This window comes from Dreissena polymorpha, chromosome 4 (assembly GCF_020536995.1).
Source record: "Dreissena polymorpha isolate Duluth1 chromosome 4, UMN_Dpol_1.0, whole genome shotgun sequence".
Classification (NCBI taxonomy): domain Eukaryota; kingdom Metazoa; phylum Mollusca; class Bivalvia; order Myida; family Dreissenidae; genus Dreissena; species Dreissena polymorpha.
Window position 1 is genome coordinate 115,343,530 of NC_068358.1, and position 13,657 is coordinate 115,357,186.

At 33.2% G+C, this 13,657-nt stretch overlaps 1 protein-coding gene across 1 annotated transcript; it reads right to left on the reverse strand.

The window, feature by feature from the left end:
- Positions 1-1,174: 1,174 nt before the first annotated feature.
- Positions 1,175-13,575, reverse strand: LOC127878223 (ragulator complex protein LAMTOR1-like). Its single transcript, XM_052424744.1, has 6 exons — positions 13,450-13,575; positions 11,746-11,816; positions 10,319-10,408; positions 8,332-8,409; positions 4,944-5,073; positions 1,175-4,175 (listed from the first exon to the last, which is right to left on the reverse strand). Exons 1-6 carry the CDS (start codon positions 13,495-13,497, stop codon positions 4,083-4,085), a joined length of 510 nt encoding a protein of 169 aa, XP_052280704.1. The 5' UTR covers positions 13,498-13,575; the 3' UTR covers positions 1,175-4,082.
- Between the last annotated feature and the right edge of the window lie 82 nt (positions 13,576-13,657).

Sequence of the window (13,657 nt, forward strand, 5' to 3'; positions counted from 1 at the left end):
GTAACTCTGAATTATTATTTTATCTTTATTAACATAACAACAATTTGATTTTATGTTTTGAGTAGTAGCTAGAACATAATGAATGAAATCTTATTGGTAACAAATGATGGCGTACTCACATATTTGATCCACGCTTTTTGAAAACAGTGCTTAATGAATGTGCGTTAAGTTTTGTCCTAGATTAGCATGTGCAGTCTGCACAGGCTAATCAGAGACAGCCCTTTCCAATCAGACTGAATTGTCATTTAGGAGAGACTTCCTTTGCACGAAAAAAATATATAAAAAGTAGAAAGTGCTGTCCCTGATAAGACTGTGCAGACTGCACTGGCTAATCTGGGCCGACACTTAAGCCTGTTTTGTTCAGAGCGCTTCTCTTGTATGTTACTTTCATTGGATCAAATGGAGTTTCCTTGCATATTCTAAGAACAAAAGCAACGCATAACGGGTGCCTTAGCTCGGCTGCGGGTGCAGTTTTGAATAAATGAAAGCTTGTCAGATTTTTTTTTTTTGAGGTCACAGTGACCTTGAACTTTGACCTAGTGACCCCAAAATGGATGTGGCGTGTAGAACTCATCAAGGTGCATCTACATATGAAATTGTAAAGTTTTAGGTAGAAGCACTTTGATTTTAGAGCCAATGGAAAGGTTTTAGCAAGACGCGGACGTCGGTAGGCGAGCTGGCTATGACAATACCTCTCCGAAAACAGCCAAGCTAAAAATAAACAAAAGTAAAAGGACTTATGGAAACAATACATATGGACATGTTTTACAGTCAGAATATTAATCATTATATTACCAATAGGTGTTCCATTTTTTCTTGTGAGAAAAAAGCACAGTATTCTAAGTGCTAAATTATTTGCAGTAGATTTATTACAATGGATTATACAATTCAAATACATTTTATCTATTATGTACGTCTTTTTTTTTCTTTAACTATTTTTTACCAGAGTTAACCTGCTATGTTGCCAATAGGGTACTTAAAGCTTTTAGATAGACACATACCTTAGAATATATACTGTAATCCAAAATGAAAGGTACCTGTTGTGTTGTCTTGAATTTTGTATGAGTTGAGCAATAGATGCATTTGTTAGAGGGTTATAATATCAACACTTCAACTTTAAAACTTTTACAAATGAAGAACTACCAGATAATTAAGTCACACAAAATACAAGTAATGTATGTAAATATGTTTTAATGCAGATATCAATAAATATATCGGTAAACATTTGTCATGCTCAACAAACAAAGCAATTTATTCAATTAATTTTAACCACTGCCTCTTTTTCTTAAATTCATTTTAAGAAAAAAAATGAACATATAAACAATTATTGGATCTAATATTTAACAAAATATTTTGCTCACAATTGACATATGACCCGCTTCATGCGAAAATGGGACAAAATGGCACATGCGGCCAGCTTAGCTCCTGACAAGCATGTCTGGTCAAGAGTCACCCTGTCAGCAATTAAGTCCGGCAAGATTTTGTGGTCTCCTTGATGAACAGATAAGCTCCTGATCAGAATGTGTCACTGCGCAGGCTGGTCTGGAGGTAATCTGGCTTCATATGTCATAAAAACCATTTTGCATGATGGTCATATAATTATTATTTCTTATTTACAGTAAGTTTAGTAGCACAGGCAGACCTGTAGGATTCTATCAAGCACTATTAAAACAATGTTTTCAAAGAACTCCAACGAATCTGGAGGGCATAATGTAATGCGGCATATCTGAACAGCAGGTTATAAAGAAACAACAGAATTGTGAATGACACATAAAATAAAATATTTCATATAAACACAAAAACGCACCATAATTGCTGACAATCTAAATGCATTTCATGCATGCCCCTAGCATTTCTGATGGACACTAACATCACATAATTGCATCAATATACCTATATCTGTACACACAAATTCAGTAGAACCACACATAACATGACCTAAACATTACAAAATACATATAGCATATTACCACTGTGCTATGAATACAAATAATATGATATAAAATACTGCATCTCTTCAACACTTTTCCCCAATCACAGAGACATAATCTGCACTTAGATGCAGGGAATACATTTGCATTCAGTACAATAACAGAACGAGTATTTTGTACATTCACAGCATTAACATACAATATGACAGTGAATTTATATTCGTTAATAATGATATAATATCCAATTTTGACTTGGTTACCTGTAAATTAACAATGAGCTTGTGATATGAAAAAAGGAATTAAGCACAATTTCCATATATAAATAATCCAAATTAAGTTTAATTTCAACATGACCTGATAACATAGACTGTGGTTACAAGACAAATAAATAAAAACAAAACAAATTCATGAACAACTTGGCAAAGGACATTTTGTGCAACAGAAACATAAATGTGTATGAACATATTCAGACTAACTTTTTCCAATATCATATGATGTGAAATTAACTAAATATGAACCACATTGTTATTCATCACATTTTCATGTATCAGACTTCTAAGTGCAGACTTAATGCAAAAAATACATTTAAAAAATATCGTTAAAAGTTCAGTTGCCACTTTTTGAAACTGGATTTGACCAAACAACATTTTGTGACATAAGGAATTGTCGGAACATTTCCGTGTTATGTTTTGGTAAATCAACAAAATTACATCAAGTTGTTTCAGATTCGCAAATTTTCGTTTTAGTTATGATATTTGTGAGGAAATTGTAATATTGAACATTAAACATGCTCTAAAATAGCCATTATATGCATCTTTTGACGATTTAAAAACCTGAAAATAAAAAAACGTTGCAAAGTGAAACGATTGAATAATTTGGAGAGTTCTGTTGTTGTTATATTTTGTGAAACTACGAGGATTGCTTATATAAAGTATAAAATACGTCCGTCATCATATGAGCATTGTTTGCTGAGTGGTCTTTATGGTAGTCTTTTACGGCCCCAGGACTCAAGAGGTCAGTGGTTGAAGCCCTGTTGAGGGTTACTTTTTTTTCTTTCTTTTATAATTTTATTATTAATTTTTTACTGGTTCTTTTTAGATCCAATGTTAACATTTCAATATAAAGCATTTAATGACAAACTTCAATACATTCCAAAATCTGTGAAAAGGCCCTTTTAAATACATGTACTTAATTGAAACAAAACACTGGTATTCTGAAAAGTTAACGAGATAGTAGAAGTTATATGTCTATATGAGGCTCACAAGGGTCTATTTGATAATTACTTATTGTCAGTGTATTATTGTTATTGATTAATACATGTAAACACTATTTTGTTCAAATATGAAGACTGGAAAATGAACACAGCTATTTCATTCTGAGATTGTTTGCAATTAAAATATGTATATGATTAAAAAGCTGTGTACATTTTATGCGCCTCTTAAACATGCATAACATTGCATTGACATTAACATGACCTAAACTCTTCAAATTTTGTTAAAATGTGTGTTATCAATATTTTTATTTCAAGCTTTGAAGTCAGAACTAAACAATAATTGAGCATTGCTTTGACACATACATAACAATTTGTGTAATAAGCGATTTTAAATGATTTGTTTCAGATATTGTAGGACAATAAACTGTAACTTGAAGAATCCAGGTATCACCTTGAAACAGAAGTAATATTTCATTTCAAAGACTAATTTTGTTATAGAAAATTAAAATAAACAAAAGCATCTATTATTCTGATGTGTTAATTTGACACGTGTTCACACTACAAATATGATTGTAACATTTTCCATTTACCTGGAGTAATAGTTTCTACAACTCCACACTCTTGGCATTTGTTATTTTATTTAATAAATAAAAGTTAACAGCAATTTAAGATCCATGATGCAAATAAACAATTTAGAAAAATACCCATTGACATTGTACTGAATATTCAAACAAAATTGCTGACACTGTTAATGTTTGTTAACTTCATGGCAAGTTCAATAATATAATTGTGTCTCTTTAAGAATAAAGAAACAATTGCCAGTAAAATAGCATATAGAGACTTCTGGTCATACACTATTTCCCATGGACTTGTTGAAAGCATTAACATAATCACTCATAAACTGGTTAATATGCAACCTAAGGTTATTCTGAATCCAATCATGGCACACCGAATGGTACCACCAAGTCCTCTTTGTGTTCAACTTTAACGTCCCTCATGACTTGAGCTGCCTTGGCCGCAGCATTTGTGATCTGTAAAAATACATTTTAACCATGGAATTTAAAACTACATAATACAGTATCAATCAAACGGATGAAAGCCTAGTGATCAGATGTAGGGATTGTAGCCCACTTGTAAGTGCTTTCTCATACCCTTTACCCAAGACATCAAATACAAGCTGACAGTTCTACCAACGGCATGGTCACACGGGAGTCTTAAATATAAATATAAAGAAAGTGAAAGTGTCGTATGAATGAATCTGCATGAAAACTACATTTAGACTCACATCGTACATCGAATCATTTCTGTCGTCAGTTGTCAAAACAAAAGTAAGGTTGATATTCAAAGGCATTATTTTACTATATTTGGGATATTGTCTTAGTATGTTGATGCTGCATTAACAAATATAAGTGTATATGAAGTGAAAATACCAAAAATAAACAAGGGTTGCGATAGACATCTATAAACATAGCATATACTGTTAGATGCCAATAAAATCACTTTAAGTAAAATCAAGTCATACAATTTCTTTAGCCTGTTTCATGGAAACTTTTCTTTCCATCAAACTGATTGAATTTGATTTGAAAAGCTGATTTTTTTAAACCATATTTTGAAAATAAATTACTAAATTCTATACTAAAATTTGATTGAAATCTTTACTTAAATATGACTCGGGGATTTTACTGAGGAACTTTAGAAATGTGCCCCCACACCCTGAATCGAGTTCTCTCTCATTAGATAAGTTTTAATGATTTTACTTAGAACATTTGTAATATGTCCCCAACGTTTAAAACCCTCACTAAATCAATATCAGCTAAGGAGATCGGCTGAGCAGCCAACACTATCTGAGGAGCCGAGACACCGTTTGGTAGCGTGCTTTTGTATTTGCCTGTCCTTCCCGAACTGGACAACACCATGTTGATTTTATTGCTGAAAACAAAGATAAAACAAAGAAATAGACTTTCTTTTTACTGTCATATGTTTATCCAGTTGACAGATTGTGCTGTTATGTTGAACGTTGTTAAAACCATTCTGGGGGCTTGCATTAAGCATAATGTGAGTAAAGAATCACTTTTACTAGAAATGTTTATTTCTACATATACACATTTGCAAATAATTCTAATTACAGTAACTCTAAAATCTCTGTTATACATTTAAGGACCTTAACAATTGTTTTATCCCGAATAAGCATATATATAACAAGCAAATTCGTTGAATTGATATACACCGCCAATATGCTTCTGGACGCTCATACCAAGTTTCAATGAAATCCGCCAAAGCACTTCCAAGATATGGCTCTTGACACACAAAAAGCATTTTTTCAAGATACAAAGGGCCATAACTCTGTTATAATCAGATAGTGTGCATCAACCTATTATCCATATATATACTCATACCAAGTTTCAAGCCGCCAAAGCACTTCCAAGATATTGCTCTGGACGAACGGAAAGACGAACAGATGGAAGGACAACGCCAAAATAATATCCCTCCGTCTATGGCGGTGGATAATTACCAAAATAAAGTAAAACTAGAGCACCGCCTAGTAGGTGCAGACTGCTCATCTATTTTTTTTTAAAGGTGAAGGGACCTATCTCAATACTTCAATCAAAAAGGAGGGAGGGTGGGGGTGGAGAGGGGTGTATAGTGTGGGGGGTATGGTCGTTTATTAAATCATCTTCCAAAAATAAGAAAAAAAACAGCAAAAAAACAACTTTTATTCATGTTTAAAAAAAAAAAATTGGGGGGGGGGGGGGGGGGTGTCGGGTTGAGAGGGGGTATAGTGTGAGGGTATGTTCATTTATTAGATGATCTTTCAAAGATAAGAAAAAATGGGATTTTATATTGGGGGGGGGGGCATTCCGGGGTGGGGCATGGGGGATGGTTTGAGCGGAGTCTAATTTGGTATATCAGGTAAGTGTTGTTTTGTCAAAGTATAAATCAAATCTGATCATTAAAGTTATGGCAAATGTAGCAAAATTTTATAATTTGACCTTGACAGTCAAGGTCATTCAAAAGTCAAGGTTAAATTCAAATTGCCAGGTACAGTCCCCTCATGATAGTATTAAAGTATTTGAAGTTTGAAAGCAATAGCCTTGATACTTTAGAAATAAAGAGGATTTAAACAAAAAATTAAACCAAATATTCATGTTACTAAGTCAAAAAAGGGCCATAATTCTGTCAAAATGCCAACCAGAGTTATGCAACTTGTCCTGTACAGTCCCCTTATGACAGTTAGCGAATTTTCCAAGTCTGAAAGCAATAGCTATGATACTTTAGGAGTAAAGTGGAACAAAACACAAAACTTAACTGAAATTTTCAATTTTCTAAGTATAAAAGGGCCATAATTCTGTCAAAACGCCAGTCAGTGTTACATTACTTTGCCTGCATAGTCCCCTTATGATAGATAGTAAGTGTTGTAAGTATGAAAGCAATAGCTTTGATACTTTAGGAATAAAGTTGACCTAAACACAAAACTTAACCAAATTTTCAATTTTCTAAGTATAAAAAGGGCACATTATTCTGTCAAAATGCAAGCCAGGGTTATCTTACTTTGCCTGCCCAGTCCCCTCATGATAGTAGGTAAGTGTACCAAGTTCGAATGCAATAGCTTTGATTCTTTATGAGAAAAGTGGACCTTAACACAAAACTAAACCAGACTGCAGACGCCGACGCTCAGGTGATGACAATAGCTATTAAAAACAAAATAAAAATAGATGAGCTAATAAAAAGCATTTCATATAAAGAATATATCTTGATTGCAAGCCCTATCTTTCCATTTTACTAAATTATATTGTCACTGCCCCAAAAAACATTTGATGATGTGTTCGTCCCATTTAATCAAGCTAAAAACACAAACTGCATAATTTTAATAGGAAATAAGATATAACACTTTAGTTGGACCTCATACTGGTGTTTTAATCATTTTCACTGTTTTAGTAAAAAGATTTCATGCATAAATCCAAACATTTGAAATTTTATGAACATTTATTTTAACAAAATCCATGCAAGAATGCAGTGTTGGGTTGGTATCTCTTTTAATGATGTATATAAACTATGTTTTACTTTTACTAACAGGTTTTTCATAATAAATAACTACAAATGGTAAAACATCATATTTAGAATTAATGAAATAAATGAATTTATTTGAAGAATAATGTCTTATTTGAACTTCACATAATAGTGCTTTAATAACTTAATATGTTGTTCTGATCCTTAGTTCACTGAATAATACATATTCATGCAGACAAGAGAGCCTGAAAGGCCCACAGTCGCTCACCTGAGATTCAAAGGAACTGACCTATTCTTTGCAGCCCAAGATGTCATCAGAACAAATGTTATGCTCAACTTTCATGAAGAGTAAACAATAAATGTAACTTTTAGAGCACAGGTGGTTAGCGTGTTGCTATGATATTAATTAGTGAAATTATCATTTTGAATGATAAATAATCATATTATAACAAAAAATCAACTTTTCTGATTTTTTTTTAATCACTATCAAGAATATATAACAAGGTATCCAACTCAAAATCACCCGAAAACAGGGTGCATTGCTTTGAACAGCCGTAACTTCATCAATTGTGCAGCGTTTTTAATGATCTGGGTCTTATTCAACACAGAAATGAATTTCCTTTCTGGAAATGTATATATCTTGTTATATTTCTACAAATGCTGGGTTAAATTTAAGAAATAATACGATACACAACTCGCGTGACCTACTTAACAGCGATCATACAGGATTAATGAATGAAATCTTTTGCTATAGCAATATAAGGAAATTAGCGCCCACTGGCAGCCATGTTTTTTTTTCAAGCAATTTAAACCATTTTCAAACTCATCGAAGATATGATAAGAAAGTTTCATAAAGATTGTATTATAAATGCAACTTTTAGATTGTTAACATACCCCCCCTTTGACCTAGTGACCCAAAAATGGTTGTGGCGTGTAGAACTCATAAAGGTGCAGCTACAAATGAAGTTTCAAAGTTGTAGGTGGAAGTACTTTTATTTTAGAGCCAATGCTTTATGACTGCTTTATGCCATCCTACCAGGGGAATAATTAGTGTCAAAATGTAATCACACTTCTATCAAATGTATTTGACTACATAAAACAGACCGAACAGGCTTATCTGGGACGACACATGCATTAAGCCAGTTTTCCCATAGACTGGCTCAATTCTATGCAACATACCTATATTGTCTAGCTTTGTCGTGAAATTCATGCTGCTCAATGCCCCTTCCTTCAGCAGAGGATACATCTATAATGTGACTGAAATTAGAACATTAAGTGTCCATTTGCAGTCCACTATAGCCATATGTTAACAAACAAAAAGCATACTGTTTAAAAAAAAGTTTCTTCATTATAATGATCAGCCAATAAGGCGTGGGTTTTACTTATCCATTAACCAGTCCACCTTATGCAATGCTAGCTTGGTTATAATGCTCATCTATTGTGTGACATGTTACACTTTGAAATGAGGAATAACAACACATATGATATGCATGTTTTTCTCCAGAACAGCATTTCAGGCATTGTAAACTCGCTTTAAAAACAAAGACAACATTATTGTTAGAAGTCAATGGCCTTATACTTCATGTACATGTGAAAGTATTAATGTATATGATTGAGTAGATAATGTTGAGGTTTATGCAACACACTCCTGTAGATCTACATGATTGCTAATATGCTGTTATTTACTAAAATGGCTAGACAACATACATGCCATAATTTTTTAGGTACAAAGCGGGACATTCCATAAAAATTGTCGGGACATTTGACCAAAAAGCAGGACACCTAAAACGATCTATCATTCCACCTTTACTATAGTCAGTATATAGTACTAACAAAAACTCTTGATACTTTTATTCAAGCATGAAATCTAAAACATAACAATAACAGTTTTATTAAATAAGACAATAGCAGACAACGAAGATAATATTCATCTGTTTAAGAGTACAAAATCTAGAACATTACGACAACAATACTCATTATATTAATTTCAATGGCAAACATTAACGCAGGGGAGGCTATCCAGTTGACTGAAAGTACGGGTTACAGTACACTATCTACCGATCAGTTACACACGGAATGCGCGGCCGTACACATTTCCGTATTTTGTTTTCTTCTTATATACACAGACTAAACTGAATTGTGAATTGTCAGGCGCTGTATTGGGGTAGTGTCAAACTTTCATGAATAACAACACGTTGTTTTTATTACAATAACACAAGACAAGATGGGTACCACTGTTACTGTTTGTTGCGATGTTTTTTTAAGCATGTGTCCATGCGCAGTTTATTACTGGTCAATTGTCGCGGCTTAATTGGAGTTGGGTCAAACTCTCATGCATAGCACCTCGTTGTTTTTATCTTAATTGGAGTAGGGTCAAACTGTCATGCATAGCACCTCGTTGTTTTTATTACAATTGCACTAGACAGGATGGGTATCACTTATTGGACTGTTTGTTGCGATTTTGGTATATTGCACATTCGAAATATCCCGCTATATTGGAACTAAACATTGAATGTAAAAGACTCATTTATGACGTAGCGTTAATTTTACAAAAAATTGTTTTGTAAACCGTTTCAAACAAATACAAAATAAACACATTTTCAACATTTATTTCATTATAATAAAACTATCGATAGCAATAAGCGACCTCTATCTTGAAGACCACCATGGTGTGAATGCCTGATGAAATCAATAATTAGCCGATAAATCGCTGATAAGGTGTCATAAACAACACTGGTACACACGATAAGTAGAATTGGATTGTTAATTGGGGGCAATAAAGGGATTAGCGGTGTTAAGTATTAGCGAAACAGAGCTTGACTAGCGAATTTTATTGGGAACCTATACACCTTACATCGTTTTTTACGAATGTCGGGACAAATCGTCTCATGGCGGGACGGCGGGACAAAGGGCCCAAAAGCGGGACTGTCCCGCCGAGATCGGGACGTATGGCATGTATGCTAGACAATACGATCCTTGTCAGGAAGAAAGTTGCTTGTAAACTTACCATGTTACGTAAGAAATTCCAAACTTACACGTAAGTGTCAAAGAGTACAGATAGATTTTTTACAAGAATGCAATATTATACTTAGAAATAAGAGTACAATCAAATGCAATATTTTACAGATATTCGTGTTCTTATTTGATGATCATAAAACATAAGTACCTTGCGGTATCGTGCAGAATTTTGGAGAGCGCGGAGGTCTCATCCCCTCGTGTCTGTGGCAGAGGAGCCTGTGTAATAGGACGTGACTCCCTGCACAATAAGACAAGCATTGTACTTGTGTATGAAGATACGAGTAACATGGTAAGTCAAGGGTTAGACATTATGTCTTGGATATTGTTATATCAAGAATCTTGTCCTCTTGCAATTTATTTCTCACCAAAACAATGAAACAATCATACCTGCAAACACATTTCAATTATGCATTGGCACATAATAACTTGAATTTAAAACCCTTAAACTCAAGGTTTCCATTACAAAAACATTTCCAATTGATATTATTGTTTGAAATCCTAGGAAAATCTGTGTTTTTTTAAGATAGAATTGAAAAAATTCAAATTTTTAGAAAAGCAAACATATTAAAGAGAAAAGCATTATTCACGAAATTTTGTAAATACATGGAATTGCAAAAAGCAAATGCTTAAGAAAGCTTGTTGTTATAACATGGTTCTTGATAAAGTTATTACTTGGTATATGACCAATTGCCATTTATTGACTTCCATTATACATGTTTGGGAACAAACATGTGGAAAGTTTGGTTAAGATTCAGTGAAAAGTGAATGACGCATTTTTCATTTTTTGTATAAACAAAGGTCAATAACTCTTAAGTGCAAGGCTAGATTTGGCTGGTTATTCAACTTTGCTTGATTGCATGTCAATAAACGCTTGCAGAAAGTTTGGTAAATAATCTGTACAAAATGTAGGAATAATGGAATAGAAATTGACTGTCATCATTGAACTTGGCCTCAACTTTATGTCAACAAACATTTCAATAGAGATTTGTGACAATTTGATAAAAATATCTAAGTTAGAGAGCTGAAACGTTATCAATTTTTAAAAACATAAAGGGCAATAATTGTTAAATGCCTGGTGCAAAATGGCTGGTTAACATTTCCAGTCATGTCATGAAAATTTGATGAAAACTCATTGGTAAAAAAGGAACTCCAATGAGTATCATGTGGTTGTGAACCTTTATTTAAATATCACTGCAGAACGCTGGTGATGATGAAGTAAGTTCATGGTAATTAAGATTTAATACATACATTCCAAACAATTAACTTTGTCCTCATAGTGGCATTTACATAAAATTGTTCCAATTCTGTTTTAAAAGGGATCTTTTCCATGCTTACATGACCTCTTTTCTGACAAAACCTCTAGGAAAAAATTATTTTTTCTCGATTGATAATGACAATCCTGCAACCTTTTGTGATTCAAAACCTATAGTTGAAGAAATCTGAATCAAACTGATGTGAAAATAACTAAGTACAAGTAAAGTATCCAACAAAATAATTTCAAAATTGATGCACATTAGCTATTTACCACACTACCTAGGTGTGTTTTTATATGCTAAAGCATACAAGTTCAGTTACCCATATGCATGAGTTGGTCCTTGTCCATTCACTGGATTGATCAACGGGTCCGTCTCTCTGCCTTGACCATCCTGAAAAAAGAAACATGTAGAACCTGAATTATAACTTTACCTTCAATTTGAACAGAGTTTTATTGCATCATATATTTTCTTAGACTTAACAGTGGCAAAATTAATGAAATTCTATGATAAACCTAATTTTTATTTTTTTATTCACATTGAAAACAAACACTGGACAAACAGAGGACAACATCAAGAAATATTTTTATTCCTTTTAAAATTCATCCAGCCTATAGTTGTTAGCTGGTGGATCTGAAAGCTATTTTTGTAGTAAATTATTGAATTAAAAATTCCTTCTGCTCATATCCTAAAAGTGATGAACATTTGAGGCCAGTTTGCAGGGCTCAGTTGTCATAGCAACCTGCGTAATTACTATGTCCTGGTCATATAAAGTTCGTCCTCATGAAGATCAAATAGTTCATCAAATCTTCATGGTGGTCAATAGAGAAAAGAAATAACAATTCTCAACAAAAATGACCAATTATTAGACAATAACATATGGCAGAGCAAAGTCTATTATTGGCCAGCTGCCCATATAAAGACCCTTCTTGCCCAAGAGCTGTTACATGGCTAGAGCTGATTATAAAAGGCCGTCCCAGCTCTACTGTATGCTATTGTTTATATTACACATCATCCTATTTTCTTCCTTCATTAAAATTTAGTTATTTATCATGTTTCTCGTGTGACAAAATATCTGTAACAAACACAACAGTTCAAACAAGACTTTCTGGATATTCTTGACAACAATTCTGCCATTTTTTTCAACTGTAGTTTTTTTAATTTAAAGCATCGAAAAAATGCCAATCATATTTCGGATTGTGTGTTGGTCATGAATAATTCCAAACTTTAACAGGAATAAAATCAATAGCTCTGACAAGTCATTCAATTTCATAAGTCTTGTTGATTTTCAGAATGGTTAGGATTCCATATGAACATTTTCCAAACAATAGTTAGGTTTGTATGTAAGGTTGATGAGGTTTAAGAAATAAGCTTAAATGCAATACTGTGTGAAAGATTGGCATAAATAATTAAGTTATAACATGTATTAAGTTTATAATTTCCATCAATAATATTTATAAACCAAGCACATGCACATAGTTATAAACAGTGGCAACCAATTTGAAAGGCCTGATAATATATTGAAAGAGATTAGTGGGACCTCAATCTAGAAAGAAATTTTGCAAAATATTGCTGATTTTTTGTTTAGCTGGATATTGACACATACAACATGTGTGTTTTAAAATATGTCACAGATAATTTGTAAATGCATTAAATAAGAATGCCTGAACAAAAGATAGCTTGATTGCATCAAAGGCCAAACACTCATGCGTCTGTTTCTTTGGTAGAACCAGTACTTGATTTCTTAAAGCAAAATTTGAAGAACGCTCCCACAAAAGGATAAATCCCGTGACCTCCCAACAACCACTATGCTATGGTAACCTCTAAATGCTGTTTGTTTCACATTATCACATCAATGCTTGTATTCTCCAGGATCATGAATAAATACTATGTTAAAACATGTTTCAACAGAAAGACTTAACGAATCCGAATAAGACACATCCGGTATACATCTGGTTTGAGTTTCATGTTTTTTACACTCATTTATTATGAACTCCTTGACAACAATCTTATTATTGAGAAAAACCTGCAATTCTTTATCCTGATCCCCGAAACAGCTTCCACAGCAACCCATAGTTATTTTTAGTTATGGAATAGTTTCAATTGTGTAAAATGTTTTCATTTTTGTTCACATGACCGGTTGGCGTCACGTAATGAATATAAAATAAAATACCAGGTTTTAATGAAGGTAAATTTTGCTAGATCATAATTTATTTATGCATTGAAACCGTGGG